Below are 26768 nucleotides of genomic sequence, written 5' to 3'. Positions count from 1 at the left end.
ATAAATTGCGATGCTCTCTAGTCCAAGAATGTTTAATAAGATTAATATTCAATATGCATGCTCACAGGGATTATATTTGGTTTTTTTTCCCCCCTTAGCGGTCAGCTTCCGTCAATATACAGAGGAAGAAAGAGTAAGTCGGCTATTACAGTCAGGTACTACGAGTAGATTGTTTTAATACTGTTAGAAATATTGTACCCTTTTGCTTTTTTCCCCCCACATAATTTCTGTTTAGAAAAAAAGAATTGTGCATAAAAAACCTGTTATTTAAAATGTGTTCTTTTTGCAGTATCCAAGTATTTAACCTTGCTAATTGAAATTCATCCCATTAATAATGTGAGAGTCCTAAAGGCTGTGGATAGCTGTGTTCGAGTACAGGTAAATTATTCAAATAATCTAAATATAGACCTTATTAATCCACTATGCTAGATGGAAAAGATGGTTGAATGCAGAAATATTTCATGCTGTCTTGCAACTGTTACAGACATAGTGTGGCTCTTTTTCTTCATAGGATGAGAAAAATGTTTGATGTAGAATATTCCTCTGACATGAAGGCAGCTTTTTTTTATTTCTCTTCAGTCCCCCAAAGCTTGTAATTGTAGTGATTGGTGACCATTAGTCTGTAATAGTAGCTATTTTTATTAATATCATTAGTGTGCCTGTCTTAATTTAAAAATATGAAAATATCCAGCTAAAGAAAAGCATTTTAGATAAGTGTTCTAAACTACTTTGGTTATTTACTTACTTTTGTGAAACTTTCTGTGTAGTTTCTTTACCCAGCTGAAGACAGAAATGCTTTTACAGGAAGTCGCCTCTTGCTAGTTTCAGAAGATAAATGTGAGTTAATATTTTGAAAGTACATTATCATTCTTTTAGATGATCATTAGAGATTATATTTTTGGTAGACTTCTATTGGAAAAAAAAAAAAAGAAGGGTGTGAGCTATTCTAAGTATTCTGAATGTCTTCCAAAAACTATATAATTTTATGGGATTTTTTTCAATTTTAGTAGAATGGCGATCTTTGCAATTATTTGCTTAGTTCGTGCATTCATCAGTTATTTTTATTTCTATTTGCTTAGTTCGTGCATTCATCAGTTATTTCTAAAAAAACTAAAATAGACTTTTGTAGCTGCCTATATAAATTCAGAACAGATCAATTGACTGAGATATGGATTGTGATTTAACACGTGACAAGTGGGATAAGGATAGGACAATAGTTCCTCGGACTCAGCTCACTTCGCATCATCTAATGCAAGGGAACGGACAGAAGTGGACACTTGGAAAAGGCTGTTTATCCCTCTTCTCTTTCAGTCTTATTAAAGAGTGAGATGGCTTTTTCCCATCTTCTCTCCCTGAGGGTGCTGTGCGGATGGTGGCAGAGAGCTGTTTCCATGGGGGAGTGCAGCTGAGGCCGGCCTCCGCTCAGGGCAGGAACGGGGTCCGGGGCTCTGCGTAGGCGCCTGTGTTCAGATATCACAGGTTTCCTCTTACACTGAGTAGAACTTTCCTAGCCCTAAAATGTTGTAACAGCATTGTACGAGGTGGGGTTGTTTAATTAGCTGTGTAAAAGCATATAAAAATGTATGTTTGTAATATTATTTTTTTTTAAAATGTCTTTTAAAGATGTTGAACAATTTGACATTCATGTTGTGGCAGAAGAAGAACACAAAGTGGTAAGACCTGAAAAATCTTGAGTTTTGAAGTATTTTTACTTTAATTGAAAATTTAAATATCTGTAATTTTAGCTAAATGGTTTTTGTAGCTTTATCCTTGGATAACACAAAGTATTTTAAAGAGAGTATTGTGCAGCCTACCACAAAGCTGATTGAGAACCCATGTAATCTATGAGGAAAGTTATTTGTTTTATTGTTTTTTTGTTGTTGAATGTGTTTGTTTGTTAGAAATTTAGACAAAACATAGCATAAGTTTAGTTTTGAACCATTCAAAATATTTGCAGAGTCACCTTCCTCACTTTGCCTTCTGGGAGTCTGTTCCAGCAAAGGATTCATTTGAAAAAACAGAAGGCATGCAACTTAGATACACTCCAAGTACTGTGAATGCTCCAAAGTCTTTACCCTCATCTTTTTTTCTTTTTTTTAACTTGAATTTGTGTTCAACAAATTGATGATGTATGTTTTGCTTAAAAAGCTTATTATTAATAAGCATACATGCAATGTAGTAAAGAATTGTGTCACCAAGTCAGTGTTGTGCTTTATGAAGACAAATGTAGGCTTGGAAGGAAAAAGTTATGGTCCTGATTTTCAGTCACTTTGAAGTCTTTCATGGTTTTCTCAAATTTTATTATTGCTTTTAAAGCAGAGAAGTTTTATATGCTGGACTACAGTAGTGGAGTAAAGACTAAGAGTATAACCAGAAAAAACAGATCAATGTCAACCAAAACAAGTCTATTAAAGGATATGAAATCTTACATCTTTCAGGAGTGCATTTATAGAGTCCCAGCAGTTTTCCCCAGTCCTGTCCCTTTTCCTGCTGCCAGTACTCTCCATCGTGTGGCTGAGACTTTGGATAGAAATCTCTTTCAGAGCTAACGCATCTTCCTTCAATAGTTAACGTAGCTGGTTCTGAACTGACTGTGGTATTTCACTCCTCTCCCCTTCTCTGTGATGGAGTGACGTCTGTTTTTCTTTGTTCACTTTGAGCAGCTTAAGTGGTGAATTTCTTGCAGGCAAGGAAATCTAAAAGGAAATATTTGGTAGTAGATATACCCTGAAAATTGTGCTTCTGATCTCTTTAAACTGAGCACCTCGCACACAAAAAAAGGTGCAGCTAGCAAGCAGCATATTCCCTCTAAGCCCCTAAGTATTTGCACCTCTTCTGTCATTATTTTTTTTTTTCAAGCACTGACTGTGTACAATCACCATTATGGGACCTTATTTGACAACTTCTAATGTTCTTTCTTTCCCTTTAGGTGATACAAAACTCGGGTCAGCTTCCAAGAGCCAGAGTTGCAGATGATCTCATTTGGGCACAATGGGATATGATGGAACAAAGGCTCTTCTACATTGTTCCAAAGGTGAGAAGAAAGTAATTCTAATAGTTTTGTTCCTGTCTGTCTCATGACAGTAAAGTTTTGAGTGTGGGGACTAGTATTAGTATGATTTTGGTTTTCATTATAGTAGTATGTCTCGTTCCAACCTCAGCTAAACCAAAGCAAAAGCCAGACTGGCCTTAGCTGCCATTTGTGCATAGTAGATTGCACGACTGGTGCTCTTGATCCTTTCTATAAAAAAGGCTGGAGTGGTTAGATTTTTTGGCTTTAAAAAGATCTTTTATTCAAAAGGATCTAAATCTACCAAAAACTGTCATGAGTAGAATGTCTCTGTTTTAGAGAATTCGCATCTAGAAAGTCTGCTGTACACAGACTTACTGAGTAACCAAATGAGGGCAGGCTCTTGGCTAGAAATGCTGAAACTTTTTTTCGTTTGTGTGCTCATTTTGACTGAGGGACTATTTGCATTTGATATATTCTACATAAATGAAAATCAATTTCTCTTAACTCTTAGCCACCAAAAATATTTGAATGTTAGGAAATAACAGGAAGTGACCTGTGATGGAGAAACACATTCCTGTTTTGTTTCTGAGATACTTTTTTTTTTTTTTTTTTTTTCTGGCAAGCACCACCAGGACTTGTGGTGACAGGGAGACATAAAAAGGTAACCTGGCTTGGTAGCCCAAGGTAGAACAGTGAGCCAGCAACCCTGAGGTCTGTTCTTGGATGTGAAAAACAATTCCTTTTTTTTTTTTTAGAATTTTTTTTTTTTTTTTTTTTAACTGACCAAAATAAAATAACAGTTTCTTTTGCCATATAGGTAGTTATGGAAAACTTTTTTTTAACTTTCTAGAATGTGTGTGTGTGAGATATAATGCTGTGCTTCAAGTAGAGGCCCACGCAATTATAGATGATTGGCAGATAATGATCTGGGACAGGAAGGAAGCATGTCATAGTGCTATTGTGGGGGGTTATATGTGGTTTTTAAAGTCTTCTTTTGTCCCCTAACTTCTGCATGTCTGTTAGCAAAATGGGTTGAGCGCGTAGAATGCTGTGGAGTATCCAGTCACTTTTCAGTCTGTGTGATATGCTTTCTGTTTTATCAATTACAAAACACATCCTCTTAATTCCAGGAGTCAAGGAGTACTTTAAAATGTGTCCAGTTTTATCCTGATGAAAATTTTAACTCAATAGTAAGTCATTACTATTTTTTTTTTTATACAATCATTTTGAGTTGGATGTAATTTTGTGGTCCAGGCACTGATACAGAGATCCATTTAAGTGTCTTCTATTACTGGAACTTTTGCAGAGGAAAATGGGGGTTTGTTTTTCTATTTTTTTTCATTATATTCTTTTCAAGAATATATTCAGTCAGATTCAGATTGCACCATGGTAAGGTAACTTCAATGGACTTGCACAGATATTAACCTGGAAGTGTCATTCGTGATACTACAAAGATCTTAAGTATTGAAAAGCAGGGTTATCAAGTGCACTAGACAAAGAAACCACATTCTAATGTTGTGACAGTTTTAAGCAAGACTGGAAAATCTGTTGCAGCAAAAATACAGAGAACAAAACATAAAAATTACAACTGTTGAACGCGTAATTGTTACTAGCTTTTTGTCCCAGTGGCTGAAATTTGCTCTAATGCAGGAGATTAAATATCACCTTTTTAAATAATCTGTATTCTGGTTTTGAGGGTGACTGCAACTGTTAGAGGAAGATAAATAAACTTTGTTAAAATGTTGAATCTGGTGAAATGTGAGTTCAACACATTTTACTGGGCTGAATTATTAATCATTACTTCACTATATAACTAGTTTGGTTTTTTTTGGTTAACAGCTGGAATCACACTTGGATATTTCTGTAAATGGCACACAATTAAAGTAAGGCATTTTTATGGTTTATGTTGCTTTCCTTTTAATATATGGGGTAATGTTTTACAAACCTAAGTAAAGTTTTTGTCCCAGCTGCAGTATCTTTGTTTGCAGTTGCCTATAAGGTACTGGAACATAAGAATATTATGAACACTGTGTCCAGACCTCCAGTTCTTCTCGTTTTCATCAGGGTCAACTGTAAAATGTAATTTAATCCTTGACTGCTTTTTGGTGGCAGTTATAAAAATTATTTGTCTGAAGAGGTTAAACCATCCTTCCCCTGAGTATTCTGTATCTATTTAAATTAGTTTGCTTTAATCTTGGGGATGTTGTAGTGGTGATGTCAAAATTCCTGTCAAGGGAAGCTCTCCATTTTTAATTGCTGTTACTTATTTTACTGGGCAGTTAACCAAACCAGTAGCTCCTTTTTATAGCTTGTGAGACACTGCCTGTACCCTTTTCTCCTCCAGCATGCTATTTTCAGGCAGCCTGCACTTTCAAGGGCTAAGATTCGTCTGATTCTATCTGTGTCTACTGTGCATGACTGCCTCTGAGTTTGTCTCCTTGAGGCTCCCTTTTAATTGAGGAAAAACTAGTCTGGATGGTCTGACTCTCATTCATAATTCATCTCGTCCTCATCTATCTTTAGTCAGTTGAATTTGCGTTCCAAAAGGGCCTGTTTCTCTTTGTGAATAAATAGGGAGGTCACAGCTATTAGATCGGATATCAACAACTGAGGGTGGTTGAGTTCCACCATGCCCAGACTGTGTGTCTCAGAGTGTCTCCGTGCTGTGCAGGAGGCTCAGCGTGGTGCTGCTGCACATGCAGGTTGCCCTAAACGGGCAGTGTATCCTCTTGCAGTGAGTACTGAAAAAAACCCAACTCTTGTAAGAGCTTCAACGTTATAATCTTTTCTCAAAATTATTACAGAAGGCCTAGGGGAAAATTCCTATAGGATCAATATCCTTTCTGGAAAAAAACCCAACTAAAAAAAAATATAAAAAACCCAACAGAAACCAACAAGAAGAAAGCCAAAGCAGACTGACTGCAGTCTCTGTTACACGTTCTCCATGGCAAAAATAGGACTTGTAGATTTAAACGGTATGAAAAACCTTTAAAGCACAGGCAGGATAAGACTGAAAAAGAATGTCATGGTATAACAAGTTCCCTGTGAGTGTGATTTTGTGCTTTCTTTTTCAAGTATTTCCGCTGAAATTAGTGTGCCTATTTGCAGATTAAAATGGAGCTTTACAGACATGAGAATGGTAGAGTTAGGCTGCAAAGCCTTTATGTTCTCAGGTCTGATGAATATTTGGATTTCCAGTACTTCATCAGAACTTGCTTAACGTTAAAGTATAGAAATGGTTGGACACTGCTGCAGTAAGCAAATATGAAGTTTGCAGGTGTAATCAATTATTTTGATAAGTGTGCAGTTTGGGGATTCTCTTTTCTAACAAGGTTGAGCTGATTGGTTAAAGCCTAATTTAACTTGCCTTACAGAACACTTGATTATAACTTAATTAGTACTTTTTTGATTACATAGTGACAGTTCTCATGATATTTGTGTTGTGATGAATCACCATGGGTGAAGAAGTGATTTATTTAGTGATCTTTATTTGCTCATAGACTTGTGAATTTTGGATACGATTACTGTGAAGACCAAGATGTTGCATCTAAATCTTTGAATCTTCAGGTTTTTACAAGTAAATCAGGTAATGAATAAATAAAAGTATTGTCAAAATGATCTCCACTAGTAATTATCATGTGGTGTAGTCATAATTGATTACTAAATTTCTTCATAAGACATTTTATGTATTTGTATTTTTATGGTGTTTTTTTGTATGAGTGTGAGATTAATATTCCTTTAGCCTATATCTGACAGGTAACTGTGCACTATTTTTCTTACTAAGCTTTTCATCCTCTGAACACTGCATTCCAAGTTGAGCTGAAGAGTACCTAAGCTTTTATATATCAACACCAACAATAAAACAGTCACCCAGAAATTTTCTGGTAGTCCAAAGAACTGGTGTTATACCCTCAGGTGGTGAAATATCTCAGTCTAAGCACACTGTAGCATTTTCTGTTCGTTTCAGAACACAGGTGGTACCAAAGCATGATTGCGTATTGCATCAGAGCAATGTAATGTTAAAGCTGACCAAAAATGTGTTAGGAAGTAAATTCGGGGAAGATTTCAGCCAGATCTGTTATCTGGGTATTTGACATAGCAGATGATTGTGTTGCAGAGTGGACATGCATAAACAAAGCATCTGTGATACAGACTCTAAGAGCTTCATATTGCTGTTAGTATATGATCCTAAACTTAGTATGTCATACTTTAGGGTTTAGTATAAACCTTAAACTTTAACCTAAATTTTTCCTTAAACCCTTAGGATTTAGGAATCTCCCTGCATCCTAATGCATGCCATGAGCTTTTTGGTTTAAAAACTGGACTCGAGAGACATCTGTTCATCACAGATGCCTGCATTTTCAGCTTCTAAATTAGACTGTGCTGCCAAGCAGAGATGGTATCTGATTAACCTTTGAATAGTCTACAGAGTTGTGCAGGGAGGTGACGTGTTGCAGAGGTGGCTTCTTTACATCTTACTTCTTAAGGCATGCTGTGTGCACGCAGGCAAATTGCTGAGGTATTTGCCAGTTGTGTTGAAATGACCATTAATGCAAATTTCACTTGAAATACAGTTGCCTTACATGAATTTTTTTCTTACTAAGGCAGACAGCATGTTTAGAAAGATTGGGGGGAAGGAATTAGAAATAAGAGAAAGCCAAGTTTCTATCTACCGAATGTAGCTTAGGCTATTTCTTCTCTGTAAGCAAGACGGAGTATTTCTTATACAAACAGTTTGTCCAATAGTGGAAAATGTTATTGATTTGTATATAGGGTTTGTTCAGATCAAAGCACCTCCTTTTAGTTTAGGATCAAATTCAGCCTTCCTCCAGCAAGGCTGTTGTTTGATTACCCTGAAGGATAATGTTCTTTTCCATCTGGCAACACAGTATTTAAATTCTGTGTGGAACCTCTCACGGGTGCTTTTCATTGCGCTTAATGTAAAACACGTAATTTGACAATTGCACTTACTAAATGAGATTATTTTATGTGGCTTTTCATTGAATGTTGTTTAAAACTGATGATTACTTTGCACAACCCATTTTAAGGAACTGATGATTTGGAGCAAATAGTGTCAGTGCTAAGATGGTATCTAGTCAGAGAATACTGTGGGTAATGGCATTAAAGTTCCCTTTTGTACCTCTTGTCTGTGGTGATTTGGAGAACTGGACTGCAAGCTCTTTGGGGTGCAGACTACGCCTTCTGTGGAACTGCTAGTATGCTTGAAATATTAATGCCAGTATCCCTATTTGTACCATTCGGACATCTCCGGCAAAGAATAATTGGCATAACTTCAAAATGGAATATTCTGTGCAATTTGCCATTTAATAAAACTGATATTGGCTACTGCCAGTCTGAACTCTGAATGAAATCACTCTTCCTTTCTCAGACTTCCGCAGTCAAAGAAAAGTAGCCGTGTTCCTTGTACTCAGCACAGACAAAATGTCTCCAGATAAAAACCCCCATGTACGTCTAGATGAACTGAGATCAAGCAGCTCTAGTCTCAGAATTAACTTCGTATGTCCAGAGTTCACTGGTAATTTAAACAACACTGTTATGTTTTATTTTAGTGCTTTAGAAGTACTTTTCAGTTAGATCTGCTTGGTATTAAAAAAAATGCAGGCAGTAAGATGACATAAACCCTGGATTTCTGTCACCTAACAATACCTGCCTAAGAGTTGAGCATCTGGACTATATTTATAGAGAGAAATAGGCATCTCCAGAGGATGATTTCTTCATTTGCTGTATAAGAGTTTAAATTAGATGCTTGGATGGCTGAAGTTGGGTGAGGCAAGTCACTCTGAAGCCAGGACAATTAGACAGAATGCCCTGGTGCAATGTTATATTTGAATTGTGACATTTGAATGCCGTGTTGAGATGTCTGTACAGCCTTATGTTTTACAATACTGCATGAACAGAAATGAGGACTTTGAAGTTAAAGTTTCCTAGGGAAAGCTTCATGTCTTCATAGAAAAGATTCTTAGAATTTCACTGGAATTATGTTTATTTATCAAGTGGCGAAGTTCTAATTGTTGTGTCCCTGGTTCTGTGGAAAGTAGTAACTCACTGTTATCTTGTATGAGTAGAACTTAATTTTTAAATGCTTCGTTTTTTTACTTTGTTGTAGTTGACATCTTTTTTCCATTTTATTTCTGAACATATATATGAGTCCATCCAAATATATCTTCATGTGAGTCTTCTCACCTTGTGGCATTTAGCTACAGCTCTTGTAGCAAATTATTTTGAAACGCATAGTACAGAAGACTTGGTTCTACCTTTGCATAAAACACTTAATACATAGGTGCCATAGGACAACAAGCTTTCCCAGTATCCTCACCCCCAGCTCTAATTTGCAGAGAGCACTGGCAGGTGTTGGAAGGGAATGTATTTTATATTCTCTTATGGCTGCTCTAATGGGGTTGCCAAGATGGTATCAGATGTAAATAATGTTGCTTGGACACTTGCTGATCTGAGACTGTGGTGTTTCTATCTCTATTAATGAGCACCATTTGATATTTTTCTGTTTTTTGTGGTTCAGTTTGTTAACATTTGGACCAGTCTGGTAGAGTTGAAAGGTGCACGTCCTTTTAATAGTCCTCCTTAGCCACTGTGATCAACGTGTATATATGCCCACTGACACTTGAATCTGAACTCACTCACTTGCACGTTGTGCAGTTTACAGAACAGTGTATACACTACCCTCCAGCATACAAGAAAGAAATTTGCAGCGTTGGAAGGGAGCTGTTGATAATAAAACAGCATTGTGGGTTGCTGGAGCTTTTCCAGTCTTCCTCATGAGTCCTGATGCTGCTACTTTAAAAATTATGCATGCTCTGAAAGTTGCCAAGTGCTCTGGCAGAATGCCCTGTCTGTTGTCTAAATGACTCAAATATCCAAGCAAAACTGTATCAAACAATATTCAATCAGCTAAGTAGAAAAAAACAATTGAAAAAAATTGTGTCTCAGAATTGCATCTCACACTTTTACCTTACCCAAAAGCACAAAGTGCCTCAGCCATATCTCTGTCACAGCTGTGGCACAGTCTTGTGGCCTGAAGTATGAGGCACTTATCAAGTAAATTACCTTGGTATCTGTGCTTTTTTTGTGCTTGTGTTTTTTCCATACTGTGCCTTTTTCTGTATACCTTGTATACATAAACCTTTATTTTTTACAGAAGGTTAGTATTACCTCTGTTTTTTTTTTAAAGTTATAAGCTTTTAATAAAGATAAAAGGTGAATGGTCATAGCTGTGGCCCAGCTTTCCCAGCTGTATTGGGATAATGTAGGAAGCTGTTTCTAAAATGAATGCCAAAGCAATGGTGTAAGTGGATTAAAGTTTTTATAAAAAATGGAGGGAGGGCTACCATCCAGTGGAGTCAAAACAGTCTATTGGTCTGATTTAGAATTAGGCTGGGAGGGGGGAGCATTCCTGCTCAGGGGTACCTAGGCTGAAGTAAGCCTTTGCCAAGGACTGACTTTTCTCCTAAAATAGGAATTAATGTCACTGGACGGAAAGAGGAGAAGTAGCTATCATTTCTAGTGTGAGAAAGCTCTAGTAGCATATCATGCTGCTGCCAATATGAAATTAGAAAGCAAACAGACTGCCTTTTACTGTGTTGTTCTGTACATATTTGACAGTCCCTAAACAGAAAACATCCAGAGACTGAGGAGTCTGGAGAGAAAGGCTTGGTCAGTTTCTGGCTGCAAGCATGATTTCTGCTGGGAAGGGCTAAAAATGTATTTCTAAAGAGAAGGACTGGCCATGTCAGAACCCAGTTTTCCATTGTGCCATATCGCCTCTGTTCTCTCTTATTTTGTGTTTTACTAGGTAAATGATGGTTAGAGATATGTAATATCAATTTGAGAGATTAGTTTCTAATTTGAAACAGTCTTCCTTTTAGTTTGTCCAGTGTAAAGATGGAGTGCAGTCTAGGTATTCAGGTGGGCAAGTAAATTTTTTTTTTTTTCCTTTTTTGTTTTTCTTTTTTTAGGAGGCTTGTGTGTGTGTTGCAGCCTACCCTCTGATATTCCTGGTGAAATAAGATACTCCATATATTTTTTACATAAAGGTAAGATTAACCTTTTAAGTTATGCTTTATTTTGGAGAATGCCACTTTGCTGAAAAAGCCACAGAATGCCTTGCAAAACAAATAAGTACCAAAGTCTGCAGACAATAAACTGCTGTGGCTGGTGTTTAAAGACAGCAACTGCCTTTAGTTGTGAAGTTGACTTTCCTGCTGTGGCCTTGTGCCTGGTGCTGAACATGTAGCTTCAAACCAGCGGCCTCGTGAGTGGCTATTAATTTGGTGCCATATTTCTAGGCAGACTCTCTGGCACGCTGAGCACAAACATCACTGAGATCTGCGGGAGCTTGCAGGTGTGTTGTACTTATGCCATAAGGCCTTTGTGTGGGAAATGGAGCCAACAGCTCTTAGCTTGAATGTCTGTTTAGAGTTCCAGTTCAACGTGTCATTTTCACAGCAAGAGGTGCAACACCCACTGACTGTAAGAATAGTTGCTGTGTAAGTGGTGCTCTAGCTCTTAATTTTAAGACTTCTTTTTTTTTTTCTTGTAAAGAATAAAGAACGTTGCTTTATTCTGACCAGAGCAAAACTTGTCATTAGCAAGATCTTTCTCGTTTGATACATGGAGGAGAGAGGTGAATCATTTCTTAATTGAGAAGCTGCATCTTATGGAGTATCTGTGTTCAAGTGGACAACATGCCTCTGTTTAAGTGTTTTCTTTCTTGTGTCAGGAATCTCTTAATGTGTCAGAGCTGCACTAACATGTTGCTTTGCTGCTGGAACACTATGGGATTGAATGAATTACATTTTTGTGTTGGTGAAGGCATTAACAAATTGGAAAAGACCATTGTGGGTGCGGCAGCGCTCTGCACGTTATCGCCATGAAGGGCTGATTTCCCCAGAGGTACTCCATGTGTAGCTGAAGGGTGGCTGTATTGCTTGGAGCCAGCCATGGCCCTTGTACATTCCTATCTGTATTAGGAAGCTCTATGTGAAAAAAACATCATGGAATGGAGTTGTTTGGTGCAGAGCTGTTAGGATTGGTGTAAGATTCCTCAGTCATACAAGAGAATTTTAAGACTGATCCTGAGGTGACCCACAGAAGCAGAGGTATATCAGGTCCGCAAGCCCCAGTTTGAAGACATATAAGGAGTTCAGTCTGTGCTGCAGTATCTGTAAACTCAAAAGGAAGATTCCCTCCCCATGTTAAATCAGGTCCCCACAGTCACTTGATGTAGCATAAAAGCAAAAGTGATGATGTTGCAGGTGCATTCTGCAGTGCTGGTATTAGCTTGGGTGTGTTTGCATTGGCAAGTAACAGGGTGGTGATGGTGAGTATACTGACTCATGGCAAGCAAGCTTCAGTCAGTATCTTGTTTGAAAAACATTAGGTTTAGATACCCCTTCATCTGTAGCGTTGCTGTTGGTCTTGCAGGTCCCCTTTGTTTTTTTGCAGCACAGATAAAGCATATCTTTCTGCTAGTGTCAGGAATTGAAGTCCTGGATGGGTGGCTGAAGCATGGCTCACGATCTACTTTTTTCCTTGGTGATCTTAGAAACTGTGGTTCTCTTGTCTTACCTGGAATTTTCATGCAGTGTTAAGCAGCACCTTGATCATGACACCATTCAGCCTTGAGGCTATTGCAGCATGGACATTTGGAGGCCAGTCATTGTCGCCTAGTTATTTTGATCTTCAGCTTTTCTCAGAGGCTGAGGAAGTTTGAGGGCTCCATGTCATTGTTACTGGATGCCAGAAGCGTGGTGCAAGTCTAGAATAAAATAACAGCTGTTCTGCAAAGCCCATGCAAACACAGCAGGTCTGAAATTAGCCTATGTTTAAACAGAGCTGAACTGAATTACAGTAATAGGACATGCAGATAAATAAACTGGAAATTCTTTCAAGCAGTTGAAAGATCACCAAAATGTGAAGCACGGCTACGTAAAGGATTTGTGTTCAGTTTGGTGTTTTGTTTTGGTTTTTTTTGGAGGAGGGGAGGTATTTTTACCCAAGCTTGCTCTGGGCGGACTGCTTCTTTAAACACAAACCCAGGCTGTGCAGTGCATGGCCAGTTTCCGCATGCTAGAGAACTGCATTGTGTGGGTGCAGGTCTGCTAAGTGTGCAGCAACTCTGTTTAGGGTGAAGTAAATCTGTCTGCGCAGACAAGCCTGTAAAACAGTCCTAAAATATCCCTGATAGGGTGTATTGGCACTGCTGAAGTTTCTAGCGATAAAGTCATATTTGGCTTCTAACAGATGGTGTTTATTGTTTGGGTTTTTTAAAAATATTATTATTTTTCCCCAGGTTACAACAAAACTTTTACAGTTTCTCTAGAAAGAACAGAATCTCATCAATTGAAGGAAGTGGCTTTTATGAATCTCGGTAGGTTACTTGTGTTATTTCCCGGTGTGACTGCCATTCTCTGTCCCCAGCAGGGAGACAAATGGCTAACACGTCTCTAGAAGGAAAGGATTTATTATTTTTTGACTTTAAGTAGTTGTGTTATTTTGCTGTTTGTGGTTTTGGTTTTTGGGGTTTTTTTTTTTGCTTAACTTTTATGTCTGGCATTTACCACTGCAATACCTTGCTGTTAGTAAGCAACTTCCTCTGAAATTGCTTCAGAATCTTCTCTGGAGATGAGCTGCTGAGTTCTTGAGTGTCTCAAGCCTCTTGAGTCCTCCCCTGGAAACCCAAATATATTGCTAGTGTTTCCTGTGTTAATACAACAGCAGCTTTTAATTAACTCCTTTTATATTTCCTAGATATAATCAATTCCATCAGAGAGAAGTGGGCCAAGATAAGAATCATGTGAAACAGCCTCTTAAAGCAAATAGTGAACAAGTGCTAAATTGACCACTGTTATTTCTTTAAATAGACTATTATGTGGCTGCTTATTTGCCTGGCCAGTTCCTGCACCTCCTGAATATTCACCATCCTGACCTGCTGTGCTATAGTTTGTTTCTGACAGGTATAGTAAGACTTGAAGTAATTTTATTCTTGTGGTGGAAACTTGTTCAAATCTCTTTGTGAAAATTGTATTTCTCAATGTTTGCTTTAGTGCATGGTGTTCTGAAGGAGAGAGATTGGAAAAAAAAAGAGAGACATTTTTGCCACTTTCCATTTTAAAAAGAGAATCTGAAGTGACATTTCATACTTCATCTATTACGTACTTCTAGCTTGTTATGAAATGGAAGAAGACCTTTCACTGAATTTGAAATTCTTTGCCTTGGTTTCATAGTTTCCCTTCCCCCATCTTTGCACATGCTTCTCGGTCCTACACTGTTCTCAAATTTCACATGGAGATGTAAATTTGATTTTACATTTCCTTCCTCCAATTGAGTTGCTCTAAATGTGTGTGTTTGGAGGGTGTGGGGAGAGGAAATCTGTGTTTCCTTCACCTGATCGGGCTGATGCAATTTGATTTAGAGCCTCATCTGAGAGGCATGTTATTTCATTTCCAACAAACATGTCTTTATGGGAAGCGGGTTATTTTTGGAAGTGGGGGGCCTTTGTTTGAAAACAGATACCTGTTCTTCTGATTGGGTGAAGGAGAGGTAAGTAGTGGGAACTGGTGCAGGGGCAGCATCACAGGAAGCTGATACCTGTTGTGTATACACAGTTGAAGTACTGTGCTGCTAGAAAGGAATGGCAAACATTGCTGGTGTGTGGTGGGCCTCATTTCTGTGGTGCTGGGGGTCTGGAATCCTACTGTACTGCTGTGGTGGTGAACCTTAGTACTAGCATAAATAAAGTGGGCTTAATCTGGTGCTTTAATCAGTAATTATAGAGCAGAACCGTTCTGTTCTGGCTGTTGGGATTGACGATAATAATTCCACCAGCGCAAGTTCCTATCATGATTCTGCATTCTGAAGTGTACCAACGTGCTTGGGTGCTAATCCCGGTGGTGTATCTCTATTGCCACCCTTGTGCTCTGTTCCATCCTGTGTACAGGACATAAGACATGTCCTATGACAACATTGTGAGCCTCAAATCTGTGCACCTCTGCTTCAGCAGAAGGAGAGAACTGAGCACGGACTGTGCTCTGCATTTACTTCTTTTACCCAGCCAGTACCATCCTCCTCCTCCTCTTCAACATAATACCAGGGCAGCTGGTACAAGAGGCAGGCTGTTTCTTGCTGCTGGCAACCTGGGAGTCTTCAGAGAAATACTGGTAGCGACCAGATTTTATGTTCTTGGTCCTTTTGATTCTCATTCCAATGTTCTTTAGGTGAGGATGCAAGAATTGAGATGTTGCAGAACAGTTCCCTCCGATCCCCGCTCACGTCGACAGTCTTGGATTGCCGCGTGGGAAGCATGTACGCCCTGAGCATCAGTGACAGCGCCGTGCTACGGCTCCTGCAGAACAGCACACGAGACAGCCAGAGATTGGCAGCTCTGCATTGTGCTCTCTTGCACTTCCGACACACAGAAGACTTGGAAATGGAGGTGGGAAAAGACCCTTCTATAATTTTTTTTTTTTTCAGTGACTGATGTCTTATACAAAGCAAAGTCAGGGCATGAACGATATCAGCCAAAGAAATGTCCCGATTCACATGTAGGTTTTGGCAATGCCAAGAGGCTCATCAGCTGAGCTGCCCAAACTGGTCGAGGCTATCCTGAAAATATTTATCACTGTATCACTACACCCAAAGTGTTACAACCGAAAACAGAGTTTTGACAATCTCTTACAACACATGCTTGAACAGAGAGATTTGACTAACTCCCCTGTTCTCGTCCTGACAGATTATTTGGTGGATTTCTGAGAACCTGTCAACATGTCATTCTTTTGACCCCATTCAAGAATTTATCATTGGTAGGTATTTCTTTTCCTGCATGCTAAATTTTCCCATGTACTCTAATTGTGACTTCAGGAGAAGCCGCAATGTTGGAAACTGACTCTTCTTTCCAAACTCTTTGGTTATGATTTATGTTAACTGACCTGCACTTGTGGTGTCAGAGACAGTATCAGTAGTTTAGAAGATATAGAGATCTCTCAAAATCAGATTGGCAGTGAAATTTTTCAAATGCATTCTTCTGTCTAGTGGGACAAATAGAGTTATTGTTATTTTAGGTCAGTGGAGAGCAAATTCTCCATCTGGCTCCTGTCTTGGGTATCTGGGATGTAAATAACTGAGATTGGAGCAGAGGAACAAATCTCCTCTAGCCCGGCCCAAACCATTTTTCATGAGGATTTAGCATATCATGATGTTCTTGTCTAATAGCTGATTCCTCAGCCTGGCCGGTGCGTGTCCTGTGCCCTGAGCCTTTGCACAAAGGACCCCTGCGGCGCTGAGCTGTAGCCAAGCAGCTGACCCGGCCCTGCAGCCATCTGGGCTTCTCTTCCTCCTTTTGTGCACAGAATGGGACCAGTTCCACCGTGGAGGAAGCTGTTTCAGAGGCAGCAGCAGGATTTGTCCCTAAAAAAGAGTTAGATAAGGAACTGACTGTGAAGCTTACTCTTGTTAACTGATACTTTATACATTCTTGCCCTTATAAATCTTTTTACGTTGCATTCAGCCTCCCTATACTGCAGAATGTGTCCAGAAACTCACAACCTGGATAAACTTCTGCCCTACACGTCACTGCTTGACTGGATTGGGGTAAGATAACAGCTGGTACTTTAATAGCTAGAGAGAATCTATTTTTTTTTCCTTTAATACCACCTTTAACTTGTGTGCCTTGCCTTTTCACGAGCATGCTCTAAATCCATATCTGTGCTTTATTCCAATTTTATTTTGTCAAGTCTTGAGGTAGTGCTGTTTTCCATGAGTCCTATTTTTTGTCAACAAATAAAAGCATTTATGAAAGAAGAACAGCTACTATAATGTAATGGAAGATTAAATTTCTCAGTTTTCATCATGAGGTGTTTATTATTTATCTTAGCAAGTTTATAATGAATACAAAATATATTTAACCAGTTCTTTCCAAGACAAACGATATCAGTAGATTTAAGATCTATGAGTAAGTTTGCAGAAGTAAAATAGGTAACTTTAGGTAAGACCCTACAATTAGAGCAAATAGCTTATTTTAATTTCTCTGATCTGACGCTGTTGTAACTTTTAAAATGAGATAAATGAGAGAAACATCTTCTATATTTTTTTGGCAAAACTGACTGTACAGTTTTGGCTAGCTAGCTAGTTTCACAAAGGAAACAATAATGAAGATTCCATTAGATACCCAAACAAACAATTCACCCATGTTTATGGGAAATTATTTATATTCTTATAATTTGTCTGTATTTATAGGTTATCCCTGGAGTAACGTGTACAACAGACATTATTTCTCTGCCTGTGTTAGAGGTGAGTTCCAGTATAAAATCACATTCATGTTTGCAGGTTAGAGGTTAGGAGCATTTTTTTCATGAGGTGGGGGTGTACAAACGAAGCAATGTCCCCACAGCCCTATCCAAAAATAAGGGTGAACAGAAAATTGTGCTCTTTGAAATATCTTACAGGTTTACTAAAATACCAGCTATTCAGACTGATGTGTGCTAGCTCAGATGGATTTTTTTCCCCTTTTCTGAAGAGACTCCTTTCATTTAACAGGGAAGGTCTGTCCTCCAAGAATAAATTCTTGTTAGATTTGGTTGATACCTCTTCACTTTGTGACTTCATTAGCTGGAGGTAAAATTAGCACAACAGACATGTAGGATTTTTACGTATCTCTACGTATACCCACTTTGAGGGATCTTTCGTTGTGCTGCCATTGGTACCAGTGGTTCCTGACCTTCTCACTTTGTTTTGTCCAGAGCATCCTGTGATTACTCTGATGTCAGGGCTTTGGCTGCCTAAATCTAGACAAATTCCTGCACAGCCTGGGAAGGGCAGGGAGCTGGATGGGGAGAGCCCGTGCTGTTTGGGTAGGAAATTGTGCTTTCCGTTGAAAACAACATGAATGATTCTTCCCATCTTCCATTCCACTCCGTCAGCTCCAGTTTAAAGAAATACTTATTTTCCTAATTTTCCCCTAAAAAATCTGAAAGGGGCTTTTAATAAGCAGCTGCATGTGGAGGGCTAATGTGAAGAGTCAGAGCTTGAACCTAACAGTATCAGCAACAGATGGGAGTAGACTCTGGATACATGTCAGTGTTGTTTCACGTAGCACTTTAAAGAGGTGAGGTCATCCCCAGTGCTTATAATTAGCTCATAAAGCTTTAGTATTCACGAAGTCTTTTAAGATCAGTGAAATTACTTTCTGCTGGCTCCACAGCCCCGCGTCACAGCTGTGCTGCTGGGAGTCACACGGCTGCTGTCAGGGAATCGGGCTTTGCTGGGGAAGGCTGCCCTGAGAGCTGGGACACCTGGGAAAATCAGATCTTGAGAAAATTTGTTGCTACATAATCCTTGTAATTCACGGAGGTCAGAGTCAGCAGGCCTTTAATTTGGCTGAGATTGAACCTCAAGCCCCTGGGGGCAAATGCCTTTAGCAGCTATACTTCCTGATTGTGGAACTCATTTCCTATTTCTGTCTGAAACCTAAACAGATTGAAAAGGTCAGAGTTGAACTAAAGACAAATATTTCCTGCTACTTGTGACTGCAAATTGCTGTGACTCTTGAGTGAGCACAGAGATGGTAATACACAGGGTAAGGTGTAGTGCTGTGGCTGCTTTGTCCCACTCCAGTGACACAGACCCACCACAGCTCCAGTGCAGCTGGTCGGTTGTTGGGCTTTCAGTTGGTGTGTGTTGCTGACATCACAAGACAGACCCTGGTGACAAATCTGGTCCTCTAAGTAGTATTTCTTTTGCAAAGATTCTATGGCGCTTCATAGAAACAACGGTGAATTGTTGCTTTGAGAAGCTTTTTGGCGTTCTCAAGCCCATGAATTGTTGGGAGCCTTTGGGAGGGCTCTGTTCGTATTCACAAAAAAAATTGTGCTATTTGGGCAACAGGTGTATTTTTATCACTAAATTCCTGTTCAGCAAGAGATATCGAGAGAGTCTGTGAGAAACAGGGAACAGTCAGAGTCGGATTGTCAAAAAGCTTTATATAAGGATTGTAATTAATGACAGTCTGATTTTTATTTTTTTGTTTCCTTTCTAAACCCAGAAAGCAAAGTTTTTGAAGGGGTGCAAATAGGCTCGATCAGAAGGAGGGAAGGAAGGGGCAGGAGGAGGAAGGGAAGGAAAAAGGAGGAAGTGCAGGAGAAGAGTGAAGATGTGCAGTGCAAGTGGTTGTTAGAGAGAGCAGCACAGGAACAGGCAGCCTCTCCCTCAGGCTGTGCCGAGCCCCTGGGGCCAGGAGTGCTGTGTTAAGGAGTAGCTGCCCCCTGTGGCTTCCTAGTTGCTGGGAGACGTAGCACTAAGTTCCCAGGGAGCACACATGCGCCTCTTAAAGGTCACTGGCACCCTGCATCCTTTCAGGGGGTAGGGCAGAGAGCTCTCTTTGTCTTCAGTTAAAATAACACTAATTACGAAAGGCTTCACGAGGGCTTTTCATGGGTTGCAACCTGGTGAGGCCTTGCTTTGGCTTCTGGTAATACAGTGTCTTCTAGGTGTTCACGCTTAGGTATTCGTTCCTGACTCTCTAGAAATGTCTGCAAAATAAACACCACCTAAGATGAAGAAGCCTTCTCTTTCTAGTCCTTGCCCTGATGATCCTCAAGAAAGAACAGATGTAATTAAAATAGTCCTTGATTTTAAACTTTTGACTTCTAACGAGATCTAATACAGTGCAGGTTTTCAGCGGTGTCTGCTTTTAATTGTGAAGTCTGCCGCTTCCTGTCACAGGCTCAATAAATGAGAGAAACTTGCTCCCCTCCCTGCCACGCATCAAACAAAACCCAGCGTGGCTGGATGTGATTTTGCAGCGTTGGTGCGGTCGCAGTTGCATGAATTGGTCACTAGATGATCCCCTTACGCTGCTGAAGTCTTGGTATCGCTCTCATTTCCTATTGGTAACATCTATGCTGCATCCTGCAGTAACAGGCTGTAGATCTTGTTAGTTAGCTCCAGCAGGGTGGACGTATGGTGCCATATGCGCTCCTGGTTTCCAGCTGCTAAATATAACTAACATGAAGCAAAAAGGAGATTTATTTTTCTCTGCTGCAGCTACAACAATAAAGTGAGGATCCGCACTGGCAGCAAGAGGGAAGTGGCTGGCAGTATTGAGTCTCTGCCATTTATTTTCCTTGGCAAATTGTAGTTTATAGTAGGAAGTGGTTTTAAAGGCTTGTGGTGTTTTCTTCTAAAGTTGTTGTCATTGTAGAAAAGTAGGGGAGAGGGAGCAAAATCCGACACGTTAATGCTAGATGAAGGAATATTGTGAACTCCATCTTCTCTTCCTTCAAATGTCACGACTGTATTGTCTGTATGAGAATGTAAATGTATATAAAAGGGGGCAAGAACAGCTAGTACCATCTCTTGTGTTTTTTTTTTAAACTGCCAAAAAGAATTGCCTTAATCTCATCTCTTCCTCAGCAATGATCACATCACTCGCCCTTTATAAACAGCGGCTTCAAATCTTTATACCCAGTCCAAGAACAAGCTCAGGAAACCAGTGTGTGTTTGTTTGGGTTTTTTTCCTCCTGTCTGTTCACAGCTGAGTTTGAATTAATTTCAGCATTAGAGTCAAAGGCTTTAGAATTGCTGTGGAAATGTTTGGATTTTGTTTCTTTTCTGGGATGAGGTGCTGTTACTTGAGGTTGGCAACGGGATGTTTGCAATGTAAGTGCTGATGCAGTCTGAAAACAGTGGCGGCCTGCAGCTGCCAGGGTCATGGTGCTGTTTCTTTATTTGGAACTACTAGAAACCCAGAATGAGATTTATTTGACCAAATGTAAACATTTACATTTAAGTCCATTGCCTAAGGCTCCTTTTACAGTCAGCCGGAGTCTAGACAATATGGCCAGTGTAGTCAGTGGGGCAGTTCTTCCCATCCCAAACATCTGAAATAGGTCAGATGAATTATGATCTAGAAGTACTCATTTCTTCCCAGGGACTTCAAAGGACCCTGAGGTGGCAAGTATCTGCATTACAGGCACCAAATCTTGACCTCAGGCTTAAGTAGGTGCTACCCCCGCCGTCAAATCAAGGAAATAAAAGTACTGGGGAAAAAAATAGTGTAACTGCTTAACTTTTTTCACTTAAGATTGTTATGAAGCTAGATTAATCACAGTACTTCCCAGTCACTTACTGGGAGGGTGAATAGGTATTTCTTCAAGAGTGCAGCCTCTATTCACGCTTTCTCTGCAATGCTTTGCAGTTCCAAAACTCCAAAGGCTTCTGGGAGAAACTCAACTCGAATTTGGAGAGTGTGAAGTACGCAGAGCCACACTTGCACTACCACAACAACGTGCTCAGGAGGGAATGGCGTAACCTTTCAGAAGAGGTAAATGTGCATGTACCAAAACTGTCTCCAGAGCTGCTTCTCAAGTGGATGTTTCAAAGCCAAACACGGGAAGAGATGGCCTCTTTTTCTTAATTTGAGGATAAAGAAATGGGAATCTGATTATAAGTCCAGAGGCTTGCCAAAGTCATTTTACTTATAAGGTGACTGCCTGTAAATCTTACTCTGTTAAAATAATGTGAGAAACTAAAGAAAAGCAGAGCTTGCACGTACGTGTACTGTCATGGAGGTCAGGCGTGTGTGAGTGTCAGAAGGTGCGTTGAAGCCCCACTGTGCATTATCTCCATCACAAGGGAAAACCAGCTTTGTTTCTCATCTGAGTATTATCAGAGAGTATTTTAATTGGCCTTCTACTTTGTTCATTTGGGGATTTTTGTTTGTTTACAACCCAGAGAGAGGAGAGAAAAACCACAGCGTATTTGAGGAATATTTTTGAAAATGCCAAAAAGTAGGTACTGTTTTCTATTATATTTACCTTTTTTATTTTGTTTAAGTATGTTGAAGGATTGAATGTGCCATTGAAATAGTTGAATAGATATCTAATTAGATATCTTAGTTTGAAGAAAATTATCCAGCTGAAAATGAGTTATTGGAATCCTTGTAATCACTACAGCAATGTCTGGGATATCCAGGCCTCTAGAGCTGGGGAATTTATGGTAGACGTGTAGAGTTACTTTTCTGCAACCTAGATGGGTAGAATTTTTTTAATACTATTGATTATCTTTACTAAATGTAGTCACACGGTCTTTGAAAGACCAAAGGGTCATTTAAGTTTTTTAATGTCCTCATGGAATCCTTTTAGAGGAATGCCTATGAAACAAGCTGATTTTTGTTTCCAACCCTAGGGTGCTTTCTCATCTAGACACTTGGGACTCTGGTAAGTAGAACTTGCCTTGATGTAGGCCTTTGCTGTAAGGTTTATTAGAAGATTTCTATCTAGCTGCTGTTGGCTAAAAATAAATTACTGTATGTGTTTTCAGCACTGAAGAGTTTGAGGCATTAAGATGAGCAGTTATTAAATTAGAGGAACACTTTCTCTCCAATAGTAGTGGTAGGATCGTATACTGACTAGAAACCCTTGAAAACAAAGTTCCTATTTAGTATTGGATCAAGCAGCAAACCTTTGTCTGCCTAAGGATTTCTTCTTCAGGATTTTTCTCCTGGAGCAGAGTATCAATGACACCATATTATTATTGAGTCTTGTCCACTTATAGCTGCCTCTGCAACTCTAGAGCTTGTGTATGGTAGGAGATTATGGCTGGGGAAAAATCCTGGTGTAAAGAAAGCAGGAACACTTGAGATTTTGTGGTGCTCAGTTCCTCTGTTAAAACTAAGTAAAACTGAATTTAGTAGTAAATTTTGTTCCTGCTGTACGCACACAGGTGCCTTCTATGTGCCCTGCCTGTGTGAGCTCTGAAATGCTGCTCACTCCTTTTATTACAAAGAATTTTCAGTGTATTCATTTCCAGCCCCTAACAGCAGCCACCCACACCACTGCTGGTTATTGCTGTGGGCTCTGACTTTGAGGGACCTTGAATGAAGTTCACAAGCCTCAAGTTCATGTTTTCCAAAGGTGCTTGTTGATAAAGAAGTCAGGTGTTTAACTGATACTAGAGAACTTCTGGATAGCTGGCAGCTGGTAACAAGCATCAGTCTTCCCTGTAGATTTTTCTTCACGTCTTTTAAAATCAAGCAATGCAGGTCTTTGTGCTGCTGAGGGGTGGAGTAAATGTATTTCAAGGTGAGCAAAGATGGCTGGAAAGAACTTTGTAAAAATTTAGCACTTGGGTCTGTAAAATGATGAAATAGAAGATTGTTTTCTTCCTTTACTGTTACTAGACAGGAAGCACTGATTAGGAAATACAGGGTATTAAATTTCAGTAGATACTATAACCTCCTTCCATAGTGGTCTGCAAATGTAAATAACAGAAGCAGTCAGACCACGGGAGAGAACCAGGAAAGTGGGAAGTGATCCTGTGGAGTATTTCCTTTTTGTCTAGCCATTTCCTTGGAAAACCCATGCAGCTGTTTCAACTTGTTTGTTTGTAAATGACAAGATCTAAATAGCACATGCATTTGCACTGGTGGTACCAGAAGGTTCTCCTTGCTCTACTGAATCACCACACTGGGATAATTCTCACTTAAATATCAAAGCAAAGGGTGATACAAATGAAGTGTAAAGTGGTGTGACAGGCTTGGGCTCCTCTATGCTCAACGTTGAGCACTTGAGGGACAATATAGCAGATGCAGGGTTGTTTTCCATTCCTCAGCTCTCTTATGCACTCCTTGATTCTTCACTGTCTTAATTCTGTAGGTGAGTAGATCAAACAACAATGTCTCTTTGTTTGTGTATGTTTCTAAATACTTTTGAAGCTGGTTGAAGTCTCATGGTATTTCTATAGTGTCATGTCCTTGAATGATTCTTGCTCTGTTTATTTCAGAGGAAAGGCTAGTCCCTCTCTTTCAAGAGGAGGATTATCAGCAGCAGTTACTGATGGGACTGGTATGTGCTTTTGTCACAGCGTGCACTAGAGGACGCACAGCCTCAACACATGTAAAGAGTAAACTTATAAGTTCCAGTGTCGAGTAGAAGCTCACTCAGAGTATCTCTGGAACACACACAGTTTTTCCTAAGTTTTAGAGTTCATAGTCATAATAGCATAGAGTGTAGGGGGGAAAACCAGCAATGGAAAGCTCATTTGTGAAAATGCTTTTTCTCAATACAACTTTTCTTTGGATAGAAACTGTTATTCTGTCCTCCTTGGAGTTCTTCTTAGTCTGTCAGGTTTTTTGGGGGCTACTTTACATCCTTAAAACATGTATAGGTGAATTCCCCACCCACTGCTGCCCTCAAAGAGAAGATCTCTGATCTTCTTGCTCCTCATTTTAACATCTTTTTACTGTCTCATTTTCCTTCTACCTCATTTCTGGGACTGCTATGGCTATTCTGAGATCCCTCCCTCTTTTGCACTGTTTTCACTGGTGATCTCCCCAAAAGATCTACCATCCTTATGCTTCTGGGTAATAAATCCCATCTCAAATCCCTACCTGTGCACTCTCTGTCTAAATACACATCTTCACTTATCTCTGGTTCTCTTACTATTAAAACCAAATAGAACTCTTCAGCGTGCACTGGAAGGTTTCAGTGCTGCATCTGAGCAGAGCATGTCAACTCTGTCCTCTCAAGCCTAAGGCAAACTTTCATTCTTTGCAGACTTGTTCCCTTGCTTCCAAGTTCTCAGTTCTCATTCTCTGAAGCTTCTCTACGTTCCTTTCCTGCAGCTTATTCAGACAGGTCCAAAAAGCAGGTCACTGCTGCCCTTTGTCTATGCTTTCCTCATACCTATATTGCTTTCCTGACATTGAGATTAATCTTGTAAACTCCTGGAGAGATTTTATTTGCCTCGGTTTTTCTCTGAGCTTTGAAACAAATAGCACTTCATAGTAATTCTGAGGAAAGAAGCAGCGTGGACTTGAGTTATTATCAGAAGCTACATCAGAGGTCAGAGAATACTTCAGAGAGGAGAGAGTAGGGAGTGGCATGGACTGCGTGATTAAAAGCCACCTGATCTTAAAGACTTTATAATTAATATTTAACCCGAAGTTCCCATTAATCCCTGATGTTCTCACAGTTCATGGTAGTAACCAAGAACGTATAGGCCAGTTTTCTCTGTTGTACAATCTCTCAGGTTTATTTGTATGTAATAAATACTTACATTCTCAGGATTCAATGTTCATATTGAAATCCTTCTTTCACCCTGTTCACTTGGCTTGACCCAGAGAGATGCCAGAACTGTAAGCTTTTTCTCTTCAGTCTCATTGAAAGTTCAACTTCACACTGGTTTTGCTGAGTTTGCACCGAGTAACCATTTTGACTATTCAAATGTGCTGTTGAATTTGCTAAGATTGTATGGGAGCTCGGGATCTCACTCCCAATGGGACTTTTGTAACAGGGGAGTGCTCTGCTGTGGTCAGGCCCTGCACCTGCTGGAGCTTTTGCATCTTTTTGAAGATGCCATAAGGACCCTGAATTGTCGATTTATTTTTTTTTTCTAGATGGTTGCTCAGCTAAAGGATCACCTTATGAGACATCTACAGTATGTAGGAAGAAAGAAGATTGACCAAATAGTTTTGGATTATGTTGCAAACTTGGTTAGTTTGATTTCACATTGACTATTGTGAGCAAGCATGTATTTTGGCGGGGATGGGTGGGGGAAGGCCTTGGGCATGTATTTTGTGTGTCTATAGCATATGTTTGGTGCGAGGAGATTGTTTTTTAAGATGATTAACCCTATTTTGCTGCTTAAGATTGTTTATATTGATAAGGGACATAATAATACTTAAATAATATTAAAAAGAGTTAATTGGTCACTCAGAATACAGACGAGACAGTTCCCTTTACAGCTTCTACAAATATGAACTACTCCCAGAAGTGAAAATGTGTGCTTATCGTGAAAGAATGGTCTTTAGATCCGTTTTGTTTCCAGTAGAATACATTGCTGCATGTTTTGAATAATGAAAGTGCCATCAGGGGAAATACAAATTAAAAAAAAAAAAGATTTCTCTCCAATATGGCACAAAAGTAAAACATCGCTGCTCCTACACACTGACTTCAGTGAGCTTTTTGTGAGTGTAACAGGAGACAGAGTTTTGCCTGAAGAAATCCATATAAGTCAGTGAGCTTTTTGTGAGTGTAACAGGAGATAGTTTTGCCTGAAGAAATCCATATAAACTACAGGTGAAAACTTGCTTTCCAGATTCTTAATACTGTCTTTCATCCTCTTGAGACTTAAAAAAAAAATAATCTGTAAAACCTGCAACTGTTGTGCACAGAAATTATGGTCTTGTCTGTCTCAGCATGAAATCCTTCAAGTGCAGAACGCAGAGTCCACAAGAGCTCTCGTGGCAACTTATTTGTCTTTGTGCTAGTCCTGTCACCTCATCAGCAGAGACTCCTCTCAGTGCTGTTTTCTAGGGATGGAAATCTCAGGAAACTTTCTTGAGGCTACTGGTGCCGGCATCTTTTCTGAAGTCGTGCTGTCAAATGATGACAGAGGACACATGGCAGTGTTCTCTGAACTGCTGCACCTTCCACTGAGGTTGCTGACTTGGCTATTCAGGCCTCACTCTGTAGCTGGACAAGCTGTTTTACTGGTAATTGGCAGACTGTTCTGTGTCTTTGTAGGAAGGAAATAAAAACTAATGACTGATTAAAATAGGAACAGTACAGCATGAACCAAAACTTTGTACCTGAAGACAGCACTGAAATAAGCAGAAGTGGAACGGTTGTTCTCCTTTCGTTCGTTTTCCAGTTATCATTTGTTCATTCTTAATATAAGCTAAGATAAAAAAATATGAGAATACCCGTGCAGCCTTGATCTGCAA

General features: G+C 39.5%; 1 protein-coding gene across 5 annotated transcripts in view; it reads left to right on the top strand.

Annotated features, from left to right (window-relative positions):
• Window positions 1–26768, top strand: part of GSAP (gamma-secretase activating protein) — a 46553-nt gene that overhangs the window by 8944 nt on the left and 10841 nt on the right. For all 5 annotated transcript variants that reach the window (XM_014963772.1, XM_014963775.1, XM_014963776.1 and 2 more), the window contains 20 exons: window positions 99–155; window positions 290–378; window positions 768–837; window positions 1624–1673; window positions 2930–3034; window positions 4144–4203; window positions 4853–4896; window positions 6514–6599; window positions 11005–11082; window positions 13341–13418; window positions 13912–14004; window positions 15265–15482; window positions 15780–15849; window positions 16554–16636; window positions 17282–17335; window positions 21240–21365; window positions 21776–21831; window positions 22229–22260; window positions 23825–23886; window positions 25440–25535. In XM_014963772.1, coding sequence (XP_014819258.1) covers window positions 99–155; window positions 290–378; window positions 768–837; window positions 1624–1673; window positions 2930–3034; window positions 4144–4203; window positions 4853–4896; window positions 6514–6599; window positions 11005–11082; window positions 13341–13418; window positions 13912–14004; window positions 15265–15482; window positions 15780–15849; window positions 16554–16636; window positions 17282–17335; window positions 21240–21365; window positions 21776–21831; window positions 22229–22260; window positions 23825–23886; window positions 25440–25535 — 1607 coding nt within the window. The remainder of the gene's footprint in view (window positions 1–98; window positions 156–289; window positions 379–767; window positions 838–1623; window positions 1674–2929; window positions 3035–4143; window positions 4204–4852; window positions 4897–6513; window positions 6600–11004; window positions 11083–13340; window positions 13419–13911; window positions 14005–15264; window positions 15483–15779; window positions 15850–16553; window positions 16637–17281; window positions 17336–21239; window positions 21366–21775; window positions 21832–22228; window positions 22261–23824; window positions 23887–25439; window positions 25536–26768) is intronic.

This window comes from Calidris pugnax, unplaced genomic scaffold (assembly GCF_001431845.1).
Source record: "Calidris pugnax isolate Ruff unplaced genomic scaffold, ASM143184v1 scaffold44, whole genome shotgun sequence".
Lineage (NCBI taxonomy): Eukaryota > Metazoa > Chordata > Aves > Charadriiformes > Scolopacidae > Calidris > Calidris pugnax.
This window is presented reverse-complemented; position numbering and strand designations above follow the sequence as displayed.